Here is a 25,463-nt window from a genome sequence, read left to right as displayed (position 1 = left end):
CTTCATAACCCAGAAAGTTTGCATTGTCATCACAGGAACACACTGGATAATTCATGCATGTTAGGATAATGCCAAATAATTTCTTTTCAGCTGTTTCTTTGCCAACAACTTTCACCTGTGACAGAGTTCCAGTCAGTTTTCTTCTTACTTATGAAAATTCAGACATCTGTTTACCTCATTCATTGCTATTCATGCAAAATTTTCTTCTCGTTACACACTTACATCAGCCACACTGACAGAGGTTTCGCAGTTTAATTATTAACATACTCAAGTCATTCAAGGTTTGTGTTTAATATATTTAGTAGCTGAACTTTGTACTTTGATTCCTATTCTGTTTGTCTTCCATTCTGAATTACTTTGATTGTAAATTTCATTATTTAGCCCAAAACAAGAATCAGCTTTCCAAAATCATGTGATGTAATGAATAATGTTCACAAGTGTATCACTCTCATTGCAAACCTTTTTCTCTGAAAAAATGATTCTTCTTGGGGTAGAAAATACTAAAGGCATAAAACATTACTGGTGTGGTAATCATCCATGCAAGATTTAATTTTTCTAAGTACCAGAAATACCTTTCTTATCAAATCATCTCTACAAGTGTGCCTCCAGTTCTGTCTCTATTGTGTCTCATATGATTACTATTGTTTTTTAGTAAAAAAAACACTACTTTTATCAATTTTTTTCACTTTATTTGTTGGACTTCTTGCTCTGTAAACCTTTTAGTTGGTAATTCCAGCAGCAGTAAATGCAAATCAAAGGCTTTCTTCTTCTTTTTTCAGAAACCTTCATTATTTCCATGTTTTTATTCTTTCCACTACATGACAATGTAATACTCAAGTGATACCATGATACTTTTTATGATTACCATTCCTAACAAAAAGTTTGATTCATAGGAGTTGCATGAAACTTTAAACACCCCAGTATTATGCTTTCTGAGAAAGACATGGTTCTTATAAAGTCAAGGAGGAAATCAGGAAGGATTCCAAAAGGATTCTGTTTGTAGGTTGTGTTACTGATGTGTATAATTCATATGTAAAAATTTGCTGCATTTTATCTTTTCTTACTCCTCTTATGTCATTTATCTTTACATTTTGCTACTAATCTGTGTTCTCTGATTATCTGCATACAGTTCTTGTGACAATTACTGATATCTTTTATAAGAATTAGAACAATGATTACCATGTAAAATTATTTCCATTCTTTTTTGTTATCTACTCTTGTGCCCTACCAGTCTGCAGTTCTGCAAGGTTAATCCTTCTATGTAGATTGGAATAAGCTAAGATTCAGAAAAATAATTCTGTATTTCTGTTATTCTACTATTCTCCATTCAGTTCATTTCATCTATCACCTCCTAAGGTTAGACACCTGACGACTTTTCTTTGCAACCTATCAAACTAAGGTATATTACTCCATGAAATACCTACATTGTAGCCATGATACAAATTCAATGTACATACATCATAGAGTTTCCTAATTTTAATTTCTGGATGTATTGAATATAAATTGTGTAATGTTGATAATAAGTTGTATTTAATTTATTGAATTACATCTGATTTAGTGTTGTTCATGATTCTTCATCATTACATTAAGTAATAATTGAAGTGTGAAGGAAAGTGATATATCTTGAGTTGCAGTTATTTCAACTGATGGCAAATTTTATATTCTGTGGTTCCAAAATTTTTGTGCAGGGCTGATTATTACAGGAAAGGTGGAAAAGCTATGCTACCCATAAAATGGATGCCCCCAGAAGCTTTCCTGGACGGTATTTTTACGTCAAAGACTGACATATGGTGAGTACAGTTGAGTTATTAAGTCTCATATTTCATCTTTAATGAAAATTCCTTAATTGTAAATTTCTGAGTTTAATTAAAGACTATAAATTTGTTTTTGTTTTACCAAAAGGAAAAGCATGACTTATCTTTGTCCTCTTTAGACACTTACATGTTACGGCTGTTGACTTTTAATTGTGAATTTAAAATGCTGTCCAAGAGTTAGTGTGTTATATGGAACTTAGGCTGTATGTGCTTGGTGCACTTACCCTGACCTGTTTGTTCCAACTTGATAGTGCCACAGCTGCTTGGATTTTCTCTTAAAATTTCTCATTTCAAGATGTCCTCACAGTAACTGCTACATATCATTGGTGCAGCCTACAGTTTTATATTTTGTGTAAGTGATATTCTGTATCATGATGTAGTTTCATATTCTTCAATGGTCTATGGCTCAAATTTATCATCTGATACCACGATTTACCCACAATAATTTGTATTTTGAAGTTATTATTAGTAATTATATTGCAAAATACATTGAGGTGATGGAAGTCATGGGATAGCAAGGTGTACATATATAGGTGGTTTTTGTGTTGTGTACACGAGATATGAAAGGACAGTACATTGGCAGAGCTATCATTTGTACTCAGGTGATTCATCTGAAAAGGTTTCTGACTTGATTATGGCCATGTGACAGGAATTAACAGATTTTGAACAGGAAAATATTAGAGTTGTAGCTAGAAGCATTGGAAATTCCATTTCAGAAATCATTAAGTAATTCAATGTTCTGAGACATGAACAATACAGTGGTTGATAGCCTCCACTTAACGAGCAAGAGCAGTGGCATTTGCATAGAGTTATCAGTACTAACAGACAAGCAACTCTGCATGAAACAAGTGCAAAAATCAATGTGGAATGTATGATGAATGTATTCCTTTAGGCCAGTGCAGTGAAATTTGGCATTAAGGGGCTATGACAACAGATGACTGATAAAAGTGTCTTTGCTAACAGCGTGACATTATGTTCCGAACCTCTCCTGGACTCATGACTACATCATTGAACCCTAGTTGACTGGAAAACCATAGCCTGGTCAGCTAAGTCCTGATTACAGTTGGTAAGAGCTGATGATGGAATTCATTGTGGCACAGACTCCACGAAATGATGGACCCAAGTTGCCAAAAGGCACTGTGCAAGCTAATGGTGGCTCCATAATGTTGTTGACTGTATTTACTTGGAATGGACTGGATACTCTGGTCGAATGAAATGATCACTGACTGGAAATGGCTACATTTGGCTATTTCAAGACCATTTTCAGCCATTCATGGATTTTATGTTCCCAAACTGCAGTGGAATTTTTATGGATGACAAATTGCCATGTCAGCGGGCCACAATTGTTCACAATTTACTTGAAGAACATTCTGAAAGCTTGAGTGAATGGTTTGGTCACCCAGATTGCCTGAGATGAATCCCATGAAATGTTTATAGGGCATAATAGAGAGGTCAGTTGGTGCACAAAATCCTACGTTGACAACTATTTTCACAATTATGGATGACTAGAGAGACAGAATTGCTCAATATTTCTGCAGTGGCTCCAACAAATTGTTGAGTCCATGCCACATCGAGTTGCTGCACTACACCAGGCAAAAGGAAGTCTTATGCCATAATAGGAGTAATCACATTACTTCTGTCACCTCAGTTTAGACTGTATGTACAAGGCTGAAAAGAAATCTAGTAGTGTAATCTCCTGATTACACAAAAAAGACTTTGTGCAATAATCTTTAATTTCTGCACTTTACACAGTCTGAAAAAAGTATCATCATAAGTATATTTTCCTTCCTTATTGCACTCTGCCTTCCATTGATATTCACCATACCATGAAAGAACTTGGTCTACTCTCATCTTCACTACAGATGGGTCTCTTTTGTCCTGGATTCTGAGTGACCTTTCTTTTTTATTTTCTCTGCCCTGCCCATCTCTCATCCCCATGGCCTGCCCATCTCTCATCCCCATGGAAGGATCTAATGGTTCATAAAACTAAGAAAGTTTCATCACTTTTATCTTTGTTTGTGACTATTGGCTGCATTAAATATTTTGTCCCATGAAGGTAAGTGATGCCCACAATTGTGTCTCATAATTTATAAATTTTCTGGATTTAATTTTTCTTTTTTAAGTAATATCATAGGCTTCACCATAGAGGGTTCAAAATATGTTCTGTATTTACTTTTACTCAGGTATAAATTTTGTTGTTGCATGTGTAACATGTTTTAGCATCACAAGCAGTGGTGGCCTACAGTTTGATCCTATAGTTTTCTAGTTTATTATTCATGTAAATACAGAATCCAATTCTCCCTCAAAAAGAATAGATTGCTTTATCTACAGTCAGATTTGATGGTGGATAAAATACTGTTCTGTGTATTATATGAAATACCCCCAGATAGGTCTTAGTTTATGCAGTGGGTCAGAACCAAATTCTTAATGAGGTGTCCTCAAGACATTGTTTTTCACACCTAGTATTCTTTAGTTCTAATGACACAAGTTTAGAGACAATGTCTGTCTATCTCTGATTTTGTTTTTGGAAATGTGTGTTGATTGAAATACTCCAATATACAGTCCAGTTATGTTGATAATTTATAAACAAGAAACCAGATCTCAGAATTTTTTGCAAACAAAACTTATTCAAATTTTGCATCAGAATGACATCAATCATTGCAAAAGGACAAGTTGGTGCATTAAAAAACAAACCTGAAATTTGTACACTACATTCTTCATAATCAATTACGTCTTTCCTGTCTGCAACACAGCTATCACTCTTAAGTTCAAATTAATTGTTGTATTCTGAATTTTCTGAAAGACTATCCTGTGTAAGTCATTATTCAGGATTTCTTCAATTTCTAAGTCTGATAAGTGATGTCTATAAGCCATATTACCTCAATTTTAATGCCAACATGTTCTCACACATTTATCAACACATCACAGAACACAATAACTTTCAACAATTTGTCTTGTACACTGCAATCAGTGTGACACTGACACAGCCCACAAGACGTAAGTGCATGCATCATACAACAGCTTCAAAGAAAGAACTTATGTTACCTCCTAGTAACAAACAATATTATGAAGCTGTTCATAAATTAACCTTGGATTAGCTATTTAAAAAAAGGAAAGTAGATAATTTTCAAATACGTAGTATGTACTTAACATTTGGACATTACTTCTCCCTGCAGTCGCCACCCAAATTCAAATATTTTTTGACTGTGATACCAGCTTCTCTATTTCTTTATCAAAGAACAGTGCCACCTGGTGCTTCAGCCAGTTGTTGACAGCATCCTTGACTCCATTGTTGATAGTGAAGTACTGAATAGGCAGCCAGGCCTTCATGTTGGGGAATATATGAAAATGCCACTTAGTGTCATGTCCAGTCTGTATGGAGGATGTTGAAAAATCTCCCAGTGAAATTGTCTGAGTTTTTCTTTAATTTGGTTTGCATTATGGGCCCACAATTTTTCATGAAGGAGAATGATTCCTTTGGTAATAATCCCACAGTTTGTTTTGGACTGACCTTTTTAGTATCATAACACAACAAATGTGTGATTTCTCTCATTTACTCTCACAAAATATGTTGCCAATATTCTTTGGCAATCCCAAAAACTGTAACCATTTGCGGCTTGGCATTTTCTGCTTGAACATTTGGGCTTATTTTGAGAATGAGTTTGCATCCACTGTTTGTACTGTTCCTTAGTTTTGGAGTTTACATATTGCACCAATGTCTCATTGCTAGTCATGATTGTGTTCTGAAATTCCTCTCTCTCCTCTTGGTGGTGCTGAAGGAATGTCAAGGCCAAAACCATTCTCTCAGTTTTGTGAACATCACTTAGACATTTTGGTACCCACCATGCACAAATGTATTTTGGTACCCACAATGCACAAATGTTATGTTAACCTAACCTCTCCATGACATTGTTAAAGAGTATGTCCTTGAAACCTGAGGCACATCTCACAATTTCATCAATGTGTTATAAAAGTTCATAACCCATATCTGAATGTCTTCCTCGGCCAATTTCATCATACACATCAAGTGTGACCAGCCTTGAATTTTCTGCACCACTCTTTCACAACACGTTCACTGGTAAACGCATCTCCATACACATGACCAATTAATAATGAATGTTGGCAGCATTTACTACTTCTGCTTACAAGAAGTCGGTGACAGAACATACCTCATAACTAGTGGGAGACAGAATGACACCTTCCATTTCAGCTGCTTGCTGCTTACACACTAATGAATACAACAGAGCACTGGCTAAGTCTCTGTTTTGAATCACTCAAGCACCATGAAGCTACAAGTTTTCATTAATTTTTAAAAGAAAATTGAAGGTTATTTTATGAATAGCCCTTGTACTATGTTGAAACTAGTAGCCTAGCAACTTAAATATGATTTTAATTGGCTCATAAGTAATTTGAAAGTAAAGAACATAAGACATACATCATAGAAATCAAGGTTAAAACTTATCAGGTGTATGTAGTGTGTTCTAATAAATTATGAGACAGAATTGCTGGTCAGTACTAATCGTTAGGAGGCAGAATGTATAATACTGCTCATAGATTCATGTAAAAGTGATACACTACCTAGCTTTTGGAAGTAATAGTTCCTTCACCAGTAAAGACACAGAAGGTTAGAGGAGAGCAAGTCACTCAAACCCCACTATGAGGGAGACCCGCCTGTAGTGAGGACGAGGATAGACAAAGATGAAGAGAGAGGTGTCTCTCCTTCAGTCTTCTCCAACATATTCCTCACCCCTCACTAATGAGTGAACTATTATTCCAGAAACTAGGAAGTTTATCAGTTTTGCTTTGACATGTGTCTATCAGCAATATTACACATTTTACCTCATGGAGGTAAGTAATAGCTAGCAATTTTGTCTCATAATTGACCTGTTTATTCGATTAAATTTTTCTTTGATACAGTATGTAGAAAGTTAATTGGCTCCAAAGTGTTAATATGATCATACATTTCTTCAGCTGCATTGATAGCACCTCAGGCATATAATCTGCACGATTATATTTTCTACACCAACAAAAATAATCCATTTTTGAAAATAAAATTGCAGCTGAATAGATACAGAGCAGAAATGTCCTTACTTCTCATCCCATCCAGTATGTCTCCACTGACCCAGGATTCTGGGTGACTTTTCCAAACTCTTTCCATTTCCCAAACCTTGCCAGCCCTTTTCCTTCATTCCTCTTCTTACCCTTCAACCCTTCTGCCAGAAGAAGGAACCACTGGCTCTGAAAGCTTGCAGATTTCCTTAACCACTATATAGGTTCTCTGCCACTGCCTGGTGAGATTTTTTCCTGCTCTGCCATCTTCACAGATTCTTAAAATATCTATCTGCATCCTTTTCATTTTTACATTTTGATTTTGTAGTTTCCCACACTGTCACCTTAGGGTGGCGAGCACCAACTAAGAGTAAGTGACACAAAAGTAGTAAGTTACTAAGAGGGAAGGAAGTCAGTGACTTTCAGTCGAGATACTGAACTAAAGGAATAAATTATTACAGGAGTAAATTTTTAATTTACCCCCAAAGTAAATTTATTTACTCCACTACTGGCGGAGGGCACCATCAAAAATTATGCTACTATGTTGGTAACTTAATTCAGTGTATTACCTGGTTCCTTTGAAAGGGCACAGCCAACTTTGTTCCCCATCCTTCCCTAATCTGATGGGACTGATGACCTTGCTGTTTGGTCACCTCCCCCAAATCAACCAGCCTGAGAGCAGTTTGGGTTTCATACGGAATCTGCTGAGTTGCAGCTTGATGCTAGAGCTGTTACTGCAGCATAATTCTGATAGGAACTCTGCTTTGTCGTCTAGATTGCAGCTTTTTGTGGACTGCAAGTCTTTCTCACAAGTACACATCAAATTGTAGCATCTCATTACGATCAGTCATATTACTGCTGGAAGAGCTTTAATGGTGTGATAAACAGTTTAATTGCCTTAAAGCCATTGTATGCATCCATGCCGTGAAACCAGGAAAATATCTCAAGGAACAAAAGGGAATTCTACCAAACTGGTGCATTCCCAAATGTCATGAGGACCACAGATTGTGTACAGATACCCATACTTTCACCATCTGGAGCACAAGCAGAACTATACAGAAATCACAAAAATTTCTTTTCTGTCAGTACACAAATCATCTCTGGAGCCAATAAGAAGATTCTGAACATGGTAAGCCATTGGCTGTGTTCCATGTATGATGCACACATTTGGGACAATAGTAGAGTTGAAACTTCCTGGCAGATTAAAACTGTGTACCAGACTAAGGCCTGCGAGGAAGTTTCATATCAGTGCACAGTCTGCTGCAGAGTGAATATTTCATTCTGGAAACCTCTCCCAGGCTGTGGATAAGCCATGTCTCTGCAGTATCCTTTCTTCCAGTAGTGCCTGTCTTGCAAGTTTTGCAGGACAGCTACTGCGAAGTTTGGAAGGTGGTACGCTGGTGGAAGTGAAGCTGTGAGGATGGGTCATGAATCAAGCGTGGCTAGCTCAGTCAGTTGTGCACTTGCCTTGAAAGGCAAAGGTTCCGAGTTCGAGTCTCAGTGTGGCAGACTGTTTTAATCTGCAGGAAGTTTCACATCAGTGCACACTCCACTGCAAAATGAAAATTTTGTTCTGGAAACATTGCTCAGGTTATGCCTAAGCCATGTCTCCACAATACTTTTTTTTTTCCAGTCGTGCTAGTCTAGCAAGTTTTGCAGAAAAGCTAGTGCGTAGTTTGGAAGGCAAGAGATTAGGTTGCTCAGTTGGTAGCACACTTGCCTGCAAAAGGCAAAGGTCCCAAGTTCAAGTCTCACTCCTGCACACAGTTTTAATCTGCCTGGAAGTTTATAATGTTGCATGCTCCATTGCAGACTGAAAATTTCATTCTGGAAACATCCCCCAGGCTATGGCTAAGCCATGTTTCTGCAATATCCTTTCTTCCAGTAGTGCTAGTCTTGCAAGTTTCTCAGGAGAGCTACTGTGAAGTTTGGAAGGTAGAAGATGGGGTACTGGTGGAAGTGGAGCTGTGAGGATGGGTCATGAGTTGTGCTTGTGTAGCCCAGTCAGCAGTGCACTTGCCCGTGAAAGACAAAGACCCCGATTTTTAGTCTTGGTCTGGCACACAGTTTCAATATGCCAAGAAATTTCAGATCAGTGCACACTCCACTGCAGGAATAGCGCAATTGCTGCAGAATTTAAAAATAGACAGTCTGATCGGTTGCTTCTTGGAGACAGTGGATATGCTCTCTCCAAACATCTTATTACTCCTGTGTTTTGATCTCATACAGGAGCCAAGGATGTTACAAAAGAGCCCATACTGCTACCAGACATGTAATAGAGCATACATTCAGTTTTTGTAAAAAATATTTCCAAATTCTCACTAAAACAATGTGATACAAACAAAACAAATGTGGGAATGTTGTTTTGATTGCTGCAGGTCTGCACAGCTTAGGAACAGAAGCCGAAGATATGCTTCACCCTGATGCTGTGGATGTGTATGACATTGATCAATATGCCTTTCAGCCAGAAGCAATTGCTCTTTTCTTTTCTTTTTTTTTCTTTGTCTTTCTTTATTATTATTTTTTTTCTTCAGTACACAGAGTTATAAAATAAATATGTTTTGATTATTTTGAAGAAAAACAAGATGTCTATTTTTTATGATTTTGCTAATGTAAATAAACATTTGAGTGCACTGGTTAGAAATGTCACATGCACCGGTATTGAAACGATAAACATAAATATTATGTCTGGCAAAAAATGGGAACATATTAATCATTGAAAAAATATCAAGCTTATAAAATGTTGGATATTCATATTCCTTTACAAAAACCTGAACTTCTTGAGCATATTGGCTGCTGGACTGGAAACTGAGGTTTGCTCTATTTTGTTCTTGAACTTATTTATAACTTCCATTTTCAGGTTACGCTCTTCTTCCATGATTTCTCTTTGTCTTTCAACTAACAAAACTTTTGCATTATATTCCTCTCATATTAAACACATTTTTAATGTATCAAGCTCATCTGTTTTTTCCAGCAACTCCCTGTTCTTCACTGCAAGCGCATGTTGTCTACCTTTTTTAATAGGTGTACCTTGTGATAAGCTCCCACTAGAGAATGCAAGGCAGTTCTCATGAGATAAAGTTTCACTTTCAGTAGTTTCATTGCCATTGTCAGAGTAGTTGTCATCAGCGATGGTGGTTTAAAGGACCACATTACCTTCAGTTGTGTCATTATCGTTAACTCCAGTTATCCCCTTCAAAACTTGTGGAATAATATCAACAATCATTTGGCTCATATCTCCTGTCTTCATCTCAGCTACTCCACCACCAGTTTGGAATTGTATTTTATTACATGAAGCTTTCATTTTCTTTGCTTTTGTTTTCATGTCCTTCCAAACCATTTGTGATCATTGTGATCATTGTGTAAGAGCTTCCACATTGTATGTAGGTATATTTTTTCCCAAGCATCTTTTTTCCTTTTTAGCATGTTAATGTTTTGCTTTTTAGATTCAGTAGTGGTTATATACTTTTTCATTATTCCAGCAAACAGCTCTTTTTCAGTTTCTGGTGTGTTTTTTGAATGTTTCTTAACACCTACATTGTCCTTGGCCAACTCCATGTTGCTGTTAGCTCATATCTCACGCTGCAAGTGCCACTTAAATTAACACATGCCACCAGTCGATGATGGATGGTGGTAGCTGTAGATTACATTAACACAATATTATTGTCAAAATGTGATGCAGTAATGGCTGACAATAAATGTTTTCCAGACAGAAATGAAATGTACGTGCCAGCAGTATGCTGAAATGGTTTACTTTTTTAGAAAACAGGTGTTACTACTTTAGTTGAGCTCTCCAACAATTACTGAAAGAGTATATTACTGTGGAAGTAATTTACTGAAGTAGTCCAGACTAAAGAAATAAGAATTACTGCAAGAGTAATTGACACTAGTTTGGTGATTGCCATCCTTATCATCCTAACAATTCATGTGACCTCTCTGTTCAGCATTTTCTTTTTTACCTTACATCTCCTTCCACCTTGTCCCCAACTGTTGATGCAAGGAGAACTCTTTACCTTTACAATATTTTATCCAGGAGGAAGCTGTCATGAGCTGTAAACTTCATGTACTGGGGAAAGACAGTGTGGTAGTTTCTCATTAAATTCTCCATCACAGTACTCCAATTACTTACTCAATGACGACTGCTAGTATCGCCATAGTTTCTGTACCAAATTCCTGCATTTCCATCAATTGTGAATTCTGGAGGGATTGCTGCCTTCCTCCAGCATGAAGGTTCTCTGTGCACCAACTGCAGAGAGCTGCTGCTGTCACTCTGTGATTCTTATTGATTGTCTCCTGATCCTATTTTTTTCTCCTTTTACAATTATTTTTACCAAAATTTATATTATCTCACCCCCCATTCAGTACAAATTTTACCATTAATGTTAAACTAACTTCCTGGGGAGCTAATTTTAAATGTAGCTCTGAACTGGATGACAATTTAATATTAATTCCCTTTCTTGTTTGCTCTGTGGTGGTGTAGAGTACTTTGTGTGCCACTTCTATGTGCCTGTTTTCCTGTTCCAACCGCAAATGATTCATGGGGAGAACATTTGCTGATAAGCCTCCATGTGAGCTCAAATCTCACTAATTTTTACCTTTGGTTTCCTTGTGAGATATATGTAATTTCATCGAAATGTCTTAAATCCATGGAAAAATTTCATACACACACACAACTAAAAAGCAGAAAAAGATTATTTGAAGAGAAATGAATTTTTAATATTCCAAGTTTTTAAATCAGACTAAAAAAGTGTAAAATAATCACATTCAGACTCGTAACCCCAAATGGTTGTTATGAAAATTTGTGATTGTGATTTTTTAATAGCTACGGAAATACTTGTGAGGTTCAAAACAAAAGATGTGGGACACATGCAATACATAAGTGATGCATGATGAAGTAGATGAACACCCTACTTACTATTACCTGTTGCATGTGCCCCACATTTCTCATTTTAAATTGTGCCAGTTTTTTCATAGCTATTAAAAATTCTCAATCACAAATTTTTTGAACTATTTTCACAAGGTTAGGAATCTATAGGGGGCCAGGCAAAATTATTTTATACTTTTTAATCTTATTTAGAAATTTTATATTTAAAAATTCAGTTTTATTTAAACAATGATTTTGAAGTGTTCCTCCTTCTTAACTCCCCCTTAATCCTTGCTTGTGGCTTGTGATAAGCAGAGCATGACATCCCAATAGAGCTCAGGTTGGCAGCTTTTGGTACAAATATACAAAATTAATCAAGGAGGAGAGTAAATAGAGGTTTGTCTTATATGATTATTTTGAAAAAATAAATTAAAAAAAGTAAATATAACAAAATAATTTTTACTGAAACATTCATAAATTATGTGAATGGATAAAATGTGAATAACAAATTTGTAAAGATGTTGGCACAGCATGGATATGAACTTATGGTGTGAATTCAAGTTAATCAGAAATATCCATTGAACTTGTATTTCTGTTTTTCTGTCTGCTGTGGCATAGTTTTCACTGTCAGACATCAAATGCTGCTTTCATACTGGAAACTTGCTTGTTTGGATTTGTGGAAAACCCATATTTGAGGATAGATCATTATTCATCAGTTAGAGGAATCACTAAGCAATGTACAGGCTCATATAAAATGTCAAAAACTGTTTAGTTTTTGGGCAAAGCCCTTCTTTAGAGACGGAAAGCATGTACAGACCCCACACATACAGCCCACTATCATGTACCTATGCTATCACCTGACTGCATCAAATAGTGATCTTGATTGGGTTGGGTGATTGGTAAGTGGAAAGGACAGGGAGTGATCAGAGTGAGTAATATAATGGGAGGAAGTTAACAATGATCACACTTCAGGTGGAACATACAGGTGCACACAGGACATTTAGGGGGATATAGGGGGGAAGAGAGAGAAAAAGGATGAAGTTTACTGAGAAGCTCAGCATCCATAAGATGACAAATCAATAAAGAGCTAAGGAAACTTTCTAATGAGTGAACTAGTGTGGAATATAAAAATAACAGTGTGTACTGGAGAATTAGGATGAAACAGAGTAAAGCTGAAGGGGTAGGGAATTTAGAAGACAGGTTAGGACATAAACTAGTGGAGGCTGAAGCCATTAGGACCTATAGAAATGAATGATATGTTACAGAGAGAAATACTGTGAGCATATACTAATTTTATGGGGCGAGGGGGGGGGGGGGGAGGAGGAACCTGTCTTTTTTATATCCATCTATTATGCTCCGCCCTCCCCTTTTCCCCCTTGACTGCAAATTGTTCCTGCCCATTTTATCTTCTGATTCTGCATCAGCATCTTCCTACCTGTTACTCTTCTACATTCAATTAGCTCACACATTGAAACTTAATCCTTTCCATTTCATTTTGCTTATCTGATTTCCCTATCTTGTTTCTATATGCTTCTCACTGTTGTCCTCCTAACTGTCCTCTGACCTACTTCTGCAAACTCCTGCTTTACAAGCCCCCCTCCCTACCCCCTCCCCCTTCTTCACCAAAGTACAGTCTTCCCTTAATCTCTCCTGTCCTCTTTCTTGTACTCACCCGTGTCAAGCAAAAACATTGTGAGGCAACAGCTGCTGTGTGTGAGAGAGCAAGTTCCGTAACCCCAATGAAGGTTTTTATTTAAAAGTTAACTATTTTTTCTTTTTTTCATCTTTCCTATTAGGCTTTTCACTGCTCACCTTAAAAACATTAGATTCTTTAGATGCACATGTGTAGAAAGATAATCTGTACATGTGAATAAATGGGATGAATGGTTAAATTTTTTATGCAATTAGAACTAAATAGAAATTGACAAAAAGCTGCTTCAGATGTGGTGGTGGACTGGTAGGCACCTAAAATATCTGACAAACAAACTAACTTTTGGAACCTAACATTGCTCAGTGTGGTAAAGAATACATGACTGAATAACTGGGTCTGCTTAAGTTCCTTCTCAACCTGTTTTTCTTCCCCTCTTTAGAGCCTCATCTTGGGGAATGTACCTGACTATGCTTGTGAGAAGCTTTATTTCTTTCAGTCTAGTTGTTTGATGTAATATATTTTGGGCATTTTTTTAATGATTTGTGTAAGTGTGTGTGTGTGTGTGTGTGTGTGTGTGTGTGTGTGTGTGTGTGTGTGTGTGTTTTGTCTAATTCAGGAGAAGGCTTTTTGGCCAAAAGCTTATTTGTTTAGCTGTTTTTGTTATGTCTGCCTGCGATTCAACATCTCCACTATATGGTAAGTAGCAATCTATCCTATTCGTTATATTGTCATTATTCCATCCTGAATTTTCTGTTGTTACATACATTCTTTGTTTGCATTAAAAGTATTTTTTTAAGAAATTTAACAGAATAATTTATTGAATTTTATTTATTCTATTGTATACATCTTGGAATCCTATAAAGTCTATTTTGTTAATCTTGAAATATGTAGTAATGAAATGAATAGCATGTGGCAGCTGTCCTGATGTTTTGCAGAATTCATTCTTCAGCCTTGTGATCAAAGAATTATGACTCACGTGAATTCTTTAGGTGACTAAGTGCTCTATTAATGAAAGTTGCATATGCATAAGCAAATATATGCTGATGTAGATTTTTCACAAATTCTGATAATGTATTTTCAGGTCATTTGGTGTATTACTCTGGGAGGTAATGTCCCTGGGTTACATGCCATACACAGGCTGTGCAAACCGGGAAGTCATGCAACTTGTAACTAGTGGAGGGCGTCTGGAGCCTCCTAGCAACTGTCCTGCTCCAGTTTATGGTATTATGACCCAGTGCTGGCATCCTAACCCAGATGAGCGGCCCAACTTTGCCACAATACTTGAGAGGCTGGGCTATGTTGCACAGGTATTTGTGATGAGAAAATACTAGCAAATGTTTTGAATTTATACTTACAGCCTGATATTCATGAGACAATATTAGATTAAAGACATTTTGTTTGCTGAAACCCCTTTTTGGTCATGAATCCACACATATCAACTCAGCCCTCTCAGTTTTACTAAATCTTCAGTAGTATTTAGTAAGTCATAGATAATTATCTTGATTTATTTTCAGTTCTTGATCATTTAAAGTAGAATTATTCATAATATAAGAACAAGAAAATAAATTTTTGTCTCTGGTTATCAACTGCATAAGGTCAGATATGAATTATATCCCAACAAAACCTTCACAGTAGTTGTTATCCTTAAAATAGTTGATATTAAGAATGCAAATGTGAAAGGTGCAGAAGAAAGGATAATTATTTTACCTTTTACTAGGCTACTAGCTTAAGGACAAAGCTATTAACACTACACAATTCTTTGCTGTGGCTGGTGGGTTAACATTTGTAAGGGATACCGTATAGTCTAAGCTGATGCTAACAAATGTTTAGTGAGCATCTAGAAATAAACAACAGCAGGTTGGGGTGGGTCATTTGGGTGTACGTACATTAGTTTGCAGTATCAGTAAAGTACCAACATAACATGATGGAGACATCAATCAAATGACTATCCTAAACCAACTAATTATCTCCTTGTTCCATACTGTAGTTACAGCTGGGTTTGTGAAGCAAACAGCTTTCAGCCTTATATTGTGTGTAAATTATGATGTGATCTCCCACTGTCAGTAGATGCAAACATCCCATTTTGTGATACCATATTCATATAAAGGTTATTTATTAGTCATTCAGCCTGGTACATGCAATAGACTCCAGCAGTACACTTATAAATTTTACAAAAATTGTTATGAAAAGGATAGAGTGTCACATGCCATAAAGATGACACACTGAGCTGCAGACAGGCACAGTGAAAATACTGTTACATACTAAGCATTTGGCTGAAACCTTCTTCAGAAAAGTAAACAAAACAACACATACATTCACACAAGCAGGTAGACTTCACACACATGACCGCTACTTCAGGCGACTATAGCTTAACTGCTTTTTCATAACTGCCACATTCCCACCTGGACTTTCCATTGTTTAATTTTACAAAAATACATTTTACCATTGTTATGCTAATATTGGGCATTTCTAAAAATCCTTCTATTGAGTAAAATGGATTACTAACAAGAAACTGAGCAGATTTTTCCAAAATATTTAGACTGACATACTTAGGATGTGTTTTGACAATTTGTTATCCGTTTTGATTGCCATGTACACATGGCTGCTATTAATTTTTTTGAATCTATTTTTTGATAAGAGCAGAGAATTACAAGTTCATGTAATTACCATGTCTTTGGTTTGTCGCAGTAATTTTACGTGGTTTTGAAGATGTGTAATTAAAGGTACCAAAAATATATACGAGGGCTGTTCCGTAAAGAATTGTCATAATTTTTTTATGGTCATAGTATCTCGTGCCCCCCCCCCCCCCCCCCCCCCCCCCCATGAACCATGGACCTTGCCGTTGGTGGGGAGGCTTGCGTGCCTCAGCGATACAGATAGCCGTACCGTAGGTGCAACCACAACGGAGGGGTATCTGTTGAGAGGCCAGACAAACGTGTGGTTCCTGAAGAGGGGCAGCAGCCTTTTCAGTAGTTGCAAGGGCAACAGTCTGGATGATTGACTGATCTGGTCTTGTAACAATAACCAAAACGGCCTTGCTGTGCTGGTACTGCGAACGGCTGAAAGCAAGGGGAAACTACAGCCGTAATTTTTCCCGAGGGCATGCAGCTTTACTGTATGATTACATGATGATGGCGTCCTCTTGGGTAAAATATTCCGGAGGTAAAATAGTCCCCCATTCGGATCTCCGGGCGAGGACTACTCAAGAGGATGTCGTTATCAGGAGAAAGAAAACTGGCGTTCTACGGATCGGAGCGTGGAATGTCAGATCCCTTAATCGGGCAGGTAGGTTAGAAAATTTAAAAAGGGAAATGGATAGGTTGAAGTTAGATACAGTGGCAGTTAGTGAAGTTCGGTGGCAGGAGGAACAAGACTTCTGGTCAGGTGACTACAGGGTTATAAACACAAAATCAAATAGGGGTAATGCAGGAGTAGGTTTAATAATGAATAGGAAAATAGGAATGCGGGTAAACTACTACAAACAGCATAGTGAACGCATTATTGTGGCCAAGATGGATACGAAGCCCACACCTACTACAGTAGTTCAAGTTTATATGCCAACTAGCTCTGCAGATGACGAAGAAATTGAAGAAATGTATGATGAAATCAAAGAAATTATTCAGATAGTGAAGGGAGATGAAAATTTAATAGTCATGGATGACTGGAATTCGGTAGTAGGAAAGGGGAGAGAAGGAAACACAGTAGGCGAATATGGATTGGGGCTAAGAAATGAAAGAGGAAGCTGCCTGGTAGAATTTTGCACAGAGCATAACTTAATCATAGCTAACACTTGGTTCAAGAATCATAATAGAAGGTTGTATACATGGAAGAAGCCGGGAGATGCTGACAGGTTTCAGATAGATTATATAATGGTAAGACAGAGATTTAGGAACCAGGTTTTAAATTGTAAGACATTTCCAGGGGCAGATGTGGACTCTGACCACAATCTATTGGTTATGAACTGTAGATTGAAACTGAAGAAACTGCAAAAAGGTGGGAATTTAAGGAGATGGGACCTGGATAAACTGAAAGAACCAGAGGTTGTAGAGAGTTTCAGGGAGAGCGTAAGGGAACAAATGGCAGGAATGGGGGAAAGAAATACAGTAGAAGAAGAATGGGTAGCTTTGAGGGATGAAGTAGTGAAGGCAGCCAAGAATCAAGTAGAAATCCTTGGGTAACAGAAGAAATATTGAATTTAATTGATGCAAGGAGAAAATATAAAAATGCGGTAAATGAAGCAGACAAAAAGGAATACAGATGTCTCAAAAATGAGATTGACAGGAAGTGCAAAATGGCTAAGCAGGGATGGCTAGAGGATAAATGTAAGGATGTAGAGGCTTATCTCACTAGGGGTAAGATAGATATTGCCTACAGGAAAATTAAAGAGACCTTTGGAGAAAAGAGAACCACTTGTATGAATATCAAGAGCTCAGATGGAAACCCAGTTCTAAGCAAAGAAGGGAAAGCACAAAGGTGGAAGGAGTATATAGAGGGTCTATACAAGGGCGATGTACTTGAGGACAATATTATGGAAATGGAAGAGGATGTAGATGAAGATGAAATGGGAGATACGATACTGCGTGAAGAGTTTGACAGAGCACTGAAAGACCTGAGTCGAAACAAGGCCCCCGTAGTAGACAATATTCCATTGGAACTACTGACGGCCGTGGGAGAGCCAGTCCTGACAAAACTCTACCATCTGGTGAGCAAGATGTATGAAACAGGCGAAATACCCTCAGACTTCAAGAAGAATATAATTCCAGTCCCAAAGAAAGCAGGTGTTGACAGATGTGAAAATTACCGAACTATCAGCTTAATAAGTCACAGCTGCAAAATACTAACACAAATTCTTTACAGACGAATGGAAAAACTAGTAGAAGCCAACCTCGGGGATGATCAGTTTGGATTCCGTAGAAACACTGGAACACGTGAGGCAATACTGACCTTACGACTTATCTTAGAAGAAACATTAAGAAAAGGCAAACCTACGTTTCTAGCATTTGTAGACTTAGAGAAAGCTTTTGACAATGTTGACTGGAATACTCTCTTTCAAATTCTAAAGGTGGCAGGGGTAAAATACAGGGAGCGAAAGGCTATTTACAATTTGTACAGAAACCAGATGGCAGTTATAAGAGTCGAGGGACATGAAAGGGAAGCAGTGGTTGGGAAGGGAGTAAGACAGAGTTGTAGCCTGTCCCCGATGTTGTTCAATCTGTATATTGAGCAAGCAGTAAAGGAAACAAAAGAAAAATTCGGAGTAGGTATTAAAATTCATGGAGAAGAAATAAAAACTTTGAGGTTCGCTGATGACATTGTAATTCTGTCAGAGACAGCAAAGGACGTGGAAGAGCAGTTGAATGGAATGGACAGTGTCTTGAAAGGAGGATATAAGATGAACATCAACAAAAGCAAAACAAGGATAATGGAATGTAGTCTAATTAAGTCGGGTGATGCTGAGGGAATTAGATTAGGAAATGAGGCACTTAAAGTAGTAAAGGAGTTTTGCTATTTGGGGAGCAAAATAACTGATGATGGTAGAAGTAGAGAGGATATAAAATGTAGGCTGGCAATGGCAAGGAAAGCGTTTCTGAAGAAGAGAAATTTGTTAACATCCAGTATTGATTTAAGTGTCAGGAAGTCATTTCTGAAAGTATTCGTATGCTGAAGATTAGATGGATAGATCACATAACTAATGAGGAAGTATTGAATAGGATTGGGGAGAAGAGAAGTTTGTGGCACAACTTGACCAGAAGAAGGGATCGGTTGGTAGGACATGTTCTGAGGCATCAAGGGATCACCAATTTAGTATTGGAGGGCAGTGTGGAGGGTAAAAATCGTAGGGGGAGACCAAGAGATGAATACACTAAGCAGATTCAGAAGGATGTAGGTTGCCGTAGGTACTGGGAGATGAAAAAGCTTGCACAGGATAGAGTAGCATGGAGAGCTGCATCAAACCAGTCTCAGGACTGAAGACCACAACAACAACAGTATCTCGTGCTAGAATTAAATCTTAGGGTCCTGCCTGTGAGAAGCAGGCAAACTGAGATAGGTTCAGTATCACCTACAACAACAGTGAGCAGTATGTGGCTTTGAAATTCTGCTTTCATGTCAACATTTTATCTGAGGCCTATGCAATGTTACAGGAGGCCTGTGGAGAGTCTGTTCTTCCCTACAGCACAGCCCGTAGATGCTTTAAATTGTTTAAAGATGGGAGACAATCAATTTCAAAGGAAGACGGACCCAGCATGCCAATTACTGCTCTTACAGAAGAAAATATCAACACTGATATTATCGTTGTGAGAGGGGATTGATAAATAACCTTACAAACACTTTCTGAGATAGTGAAAATTTCATTGGGTGCCATCCAAAAATTAATAACACAAAATTTACAAAAGTGAGTTGTTTTTGCACCTGGCTTGCAAGACTGCAGGTTCCCCAACAAAAGGACATCTGTTTGCAGGTTTTCATGCAACTGAAGTTAATGTTGGAGGAAGATTCAAAGTGTCTACCAAAGGTAATCACTGCTGGTGAAGCTTGGCTACATCATTTTGGTCCAGAGAGCCAACAGCATAGCTTAGTGTGGAAAATATCTTTTACTGACAACCACCAAAAAAACAAAAGTAATTGCTCCTGTTGAGAAAGTAATGGACATCTTATTTTTTGATACTCTTGAAATGATTTATCAGTATGTTGTACCTTACGCACATCAATAACTGGACTACTTCAGGCGACTATAGCTTAACTGCTTTTTCATAACTGCCACATTCCCACCTGGACTTTCCATTGTTTAATTTTACAGGGATGTCCTGAAAACATTGCAAGTCCTTATCAGGTACAAAAGATCAGATATCCCTGAAACAGGCTGGACACTGCAGCATGATAATGCATAGTCACATATTGCAAATGATGATACTGCAGAACTTGCAAAAATCAGTTTGAAGTGCATCCCTAACCATCCCTATGGTCCAGATTTAGCCCATCTGACTTTTTTGTTCCCTAACCTGAAGAAACACCTTTGTTGAAGCCATTTCTGATCATTAGAAGCAGTAGTGAAGGCTGCGGAGGCAATTCTGAAGCATGTCTTTGTAGATTGTCAAAAATACTGAGACAAGTGCATTGCAACCAGAGGATACTATTTTGAAAAGAATCATCAGGATTATAAGGATGAGTAAAGGTATATTGTCAAAAAGTTATGGTCATTCTTTACTGAACGGCCATTATAAATGAATTACTGTTAAAACCTTATACTTAATTAGCAAAGCTTTATATTGTGTTCTACTATCTACCCTTGCCATTACACTGATTGCCTTCTTCCAAAACACAAGAATTTCATTTATTTATTAATTTTTTTTTCCTATTTCCCCAGAATATAAATCCATGCCTCAGAATGTAATGAAAAAAGCAATCATGTTGCCTTTACATATTCAGAAGTGCTCTTCACTAAATTCCTCTTGACAACCTATCTTTTATGCATTAAAATGTGAGTTTAATGTTATTTTGCTGTATAATGCCTAAACATTTTACATTCATTTCAGTATAAAACTTCATTATAGACTCGAACTTTGTGCCAGACCAGAACTTGATTCTCAAGTCCTTCTTTCCTTTTCCAAGCAATTTTCTTATTGAATGAGCTGTCTTTTTCACCATAGTGAAGCTGTATGGGTGGGCTGGGGGGAGGGGGGTCTTGGTTGTGATTGGATAGCTCATTTGATAAGAATGTTGTCTACCAAAGACAAGAGCCCAGTTGCAAGTTGTGATCTGCTACCCGTCTTTGACCTGTCAGGAAGTTTTATATTGGGATGTTAGGTTCCTTGCATTTTTGCTGGTTGTGAATTAATTAGATTATACTCAATATTTTAACAGATGTCTTTGTGCTACAAATATTCCTAAGTCTAAAAGACACAATTCTTATTCACAAAAGGGTCACAGAAGTTGATTCAAAGTTACTGTCAAGGTGTCATGAATGTAGAGTTTAAATTCCTTCTTTATTATTTTCCCAGTGACAAACAGCACTAAGTATTGGTAATGCAGAGCAACATTTTTAAGTGGTGTGTTAAATGCTTTGTTCAACAATGCAAAGCTCCCAGAATTTTTGCTCAGCCATTGACTGCAATGTGATTCCAGCTTCATGGAGTTGTCTCACTGTTTCATAAGACCCCATATGATTTATCCAACCAATAAATTCACTATCTCCCACACCAGCAAGAGTATTGAGTGTCTTTTAGAATTTTTCTTAAAGTTAAATTCTGCATTTTGTATAATTTGCAAGCAAATACTATTAAACAGCTGAAGAAGAAGGAGAAGGTCATCTGGTGCTTATGTATTTGTAGATTGTCAATACTTTAATGTCTATCATGACAACTTTAGCAATAAGTAAGATATACTTGTAAACTGCCTAAGAAGATTTGCAGCTCCCATATGATTTGCATAGCTTGTGTTTATTGATTGAAAACTTGTTCCCACAATTCTTTTGACAACTGAAAATTGTTGTCATTACTCACCATTTCATTCGTTTTTTAAACATGTGCTTCAGTTCTTGAATTCACAGATCAACTGGGATGTTCATCATCTTCAATCTCTTCCCAACATTTTGAGAACCGTTTGTTCCTTTCAAAAACTCATGCACATAATACAGTATTATCACCAAACACCTCCTTTAGTGTATGAAAACATTGTGTTGGTGATTTCTTACTTTCATAAGGAACTTGAGGTTAACTCATTGCTTGATTTTTAAGTTTACCATGCTCATGGCGCTATTACCGAACAACATGCTCCTCAGCCAATGTTCAAAAGAAAAGTAAAACAGACAGAAAGATGAAACTAATGGTGGGTCCTCTTTAAATTCAAGGGCAACTGTTTTCCAGTATCAACCTCCACGCATTAGGCTACACGATAGGAAGTGAGCAGTCTCATTACTTAATTTCCATCCCTCATACATTAATTCAGACATTATGCAACCATCTCCACAGAATTTATTTTGCCTCTAGGCCTCCATTATGAATAACAGCAAAAACACCCCAGTACTGTGGTAACATCAGATTCACTTGTCCGACAGGTGCAGGATTTGTTTGATGTCTGATAATCATCATAGAAAAGTATGGAAGTAACCAGGAATGCATGTGCACTTTGGGTATGCAGTCTCACAGGTTCAGGTAGTAAGTAAATCACGCATGTATAGGGCAGGTATTGTGTAGAGATGTCAGTTGCCTCCCATTTGAAGGCTCTACAGTCAACATTTTAGAGATATTTTCATCTTTGAAGATGTTAATGAATAAGCACCCATGTTACAAACCAGGATACAGGATGGCCTGTGGTACCTTCTGACGTAACCCAGCTGTGTGTGCTTGGCACCAGTTAAAACTGGCAGTGCATCATTGCAAGAACCCTCTTCATATAGAGGACACCTCAGGAGGCCCACTGCCTAGGAGCGGTACAAGCCTGAGCAGTAAGGTTCCAACCATCGTGTGTGCAGTATGCCAAGGAACAGCCAAACAAGCTACAATGGGCAAGGTTCAGTGCGATTTCAAGCAGAGCAACATTTGTGATACACAGTTTAAGGCTGTTAATCTATTCCAACAGATTTATTTCATTAGAATTCCCACATTATTACAATATTACACAAAAATTATATCCATCAATACAACAAGAAAAGATCTGCATTGCTAATGTGTTATTTTATGTAACAAAAGCATTGGGAAAAAGAAAAAACACAATTTCAGATAACTAATAAATTACAAAATTGTGGTTATGTTAAAAATGCTTGTGCAACAGACTTTATTGTTGTGATATTCACTCTTAAAAATGGTCTAATGTGAGCCTGTTCATCTCTGAATAACTACTGCAATACATCCTTTTGAACCTGCTTGCTGTATTCATGACTAAGTCCCCCCCTCCCGTCACTGGTCACCCAAATTCCATTAATTACCAGTTACCCAACTGACATTCCTTGTTGCCTCAAAATGTCTCCTACAAACCAATCCCTCTCTTTTAGTCAAGTTGTTTCACGAATTTCTTTCTTCCCCTGTTCGTTTTAGTACCTCCCCATTTGTTATTCAGTCTACCCATCTAATCTGTAGCACCCATCTAAAGCACCATATGTCCAGAACTTTAATTCTCTTCTTGCCTGAAATTGCTTATCATCCATATTTCACTTCTGTACAAGGATGCACTTGAGACAGATACCTTCGGACAAGACTTCTTAACACTTCAATTTACACAGATAGTGGTAGTGTCACATACACAAGGTATAAAAGTACAGTGTATTGGCAGAGCTGTCATTTGTACTCAAGTGATTCATGTGAAAAAGTTTTCGATATGATTATGGCCACATTACGAGAATTAACAGACATTTAATGTGGATTGGTAGTTGAAGCTAGACATATGGATATTCCATTTAGGAAATAGTTAGGGAATTCAATATTCCAAGAACCACAGTGTCAAGAATGTGCCAAGATTACAAAATTTCAGGCATTACCTCCTACCACAGACAAAACAGTGACTGACAACCTGCACTCAACAAAGCAGAGCAACAACATTTGTGTAGAATTGTCAGTACCTACAGACAAGAAACACTGCATAAAGTAACTGAGGAAATCAATGTGGGGAGTGTGATAAATGTATCCATTAGGCTAGTGCAGCAAAATTTGATGTTAATTGGCTGTCAGCAGACAACCTACATGAGTCCCTTGTGCAGCAGCATTCTGGGCTTGTGACCCTATAGGTTGGACCCTAGACAAATGGAAAACTGTGGTCTGGTCAGATGAGTCTCGATTTTGGTTGGTCAGAGCTGATGGTCTGAAGTTTGAGTGTGGCACAGACCACACAAACCTATGGATCCAAGTTGTCAACAAGGCACTGTGGCTCCATAATGGCGTGGGCTGTGTCTATGTGGAATGAACTGGGTCCTCTGGTCAAACTGAACTGATTATTGATTGGAAATGGTTATTTCAGTTACTTGGTGACCATATGCAACCATTTATGGACTTCACATTCCCAAACAATGATGGAATTTTATGGATGACAATTGTCATGTCACCAGGCCACATTGTTCATTATTGGTTATTCTGGACAATTTGAGTGAATGGGAGTCAAACTGCACAAAAACCCTGGGTTCAATGTGGGGCAGGGATGAGGCGAGTGGACTTCTGTGGCCTGTTGTGGGGTTGTGAACCACTGAGGGCTATGGCAAGGCAGAGCCTCTCCATTTCTAGGTCCCTGGTTTAATACACGCAATACGCTATCATATGCTTATTATTATTATAAAAAGTGGCTAAAAATTATCTCTTGAGATCAGATGGAATTCTGCTTTTTATCATTGAAGTATTTCATTCTTTAATTTTAATAATACTAATACTTTAATTTCTGATGTTTAGTAGTAATTCATATGATATTATCTTTGTTTATGTATAGGTTCTGTTAGTTCCTCTTTAAGAGTGAAAGCAATTTATCCAATGAAGTCTAGTTTTCTAACTAAAACATGAGCAATGGAACCATTCCACTGGAGTTTGCTTTGCATTCTTCATATACATGGTGGGAGAGAAACGGTCTCAAAAGCAAATAGGAATGTTGCAGGGTAGGCTGTGGTGAGAAATAACTGCTAAGAAAAAAATTAATACAGTGCACCATTTCTGAGGTAATTAGCACTGAAGTTAGCCAGTCAGGCTGCTGTGCATGCGAATTCAAATGGCCCACCAGAAACAGTGTACTTTGCTTGGCTTTGTCCAACCAAAACAGAGAACGAAACAAAAATTGGACGCAGAATGGTAGTAAGGATCGAACCAAAGGCTGAGCAGTCTTCTGTGCTATTGTCTACAATATGAGAGTAACTAACACTTATTGTATCTGGTGGTCCACTTGAATCTGCACCTACAGTGACCTGATTGACGAACTTCAATGCTAATTAACTCAGACACAGTGCAGCATATCGAATTTTTTTCTTAACAGTTATCCTGCAACACCTTTACCAGCTTTTTCGAGTGTTTCACCCACCGTGTACACAATCTCTAAATTGAAGATCTACATTTCTGTTCATTTTTACAGAAAGCTATCATAATTTGCTATTAATGTATAGAAGAGAAAGAAAAGG

The 25,463-nt window shown here is 37.5% G+C and overlaps 1 protein-coding gene across 4 annotated transcripts in view; it reads left to right on the top strand.

The window, feature by feature from the left end:
- Window positions 1-25,463, top strand: part of LOC124804395 (leukocyte tyrosine kinase receptor) — an 874,407-nt gene that overhangs the window by 728,517 nt on the left and 120,427 nt on the right. For 3 of the 4 annotated variants that reach the window (XM_047264751.1, XM_047264749.1, XM_047264748.1), the window contains 2 exons: window positions 1,689-1,790; window positions 14,460-14,685. In XM_047264751.1, the coding sequence (XP_047120707.1) occupies window positions 1,689-1,790; window positions 14,460-14,685 (328 nt within the window). The remainder of the gene's footprint in view (window positions 1-1,688; window positions 1,791-14,459; window positions 14,686-25,463) is intronic. The other variant, XM_047264750.1, reaches the window with a different exon arrangement.

Source organism: Schistocerca piceifrons, chromosome 1, assembly GCF_021461385.2.
Source record: "Schistocerca piceifrons isolate TAMUIC-IGC-003096 chromosome 1, iqSchPice1.1, whole genome shotgun sequence".
Lineage (NCBI taxonomy): Eukaryota > Metazoa > Arthropoda > Insecta > Orthoptera > Acrididae > Schistocerca > Schistocerca piceifrons.
This window is presented reverse-complemented; position numbering and strand designations above follow the sequence as displayed.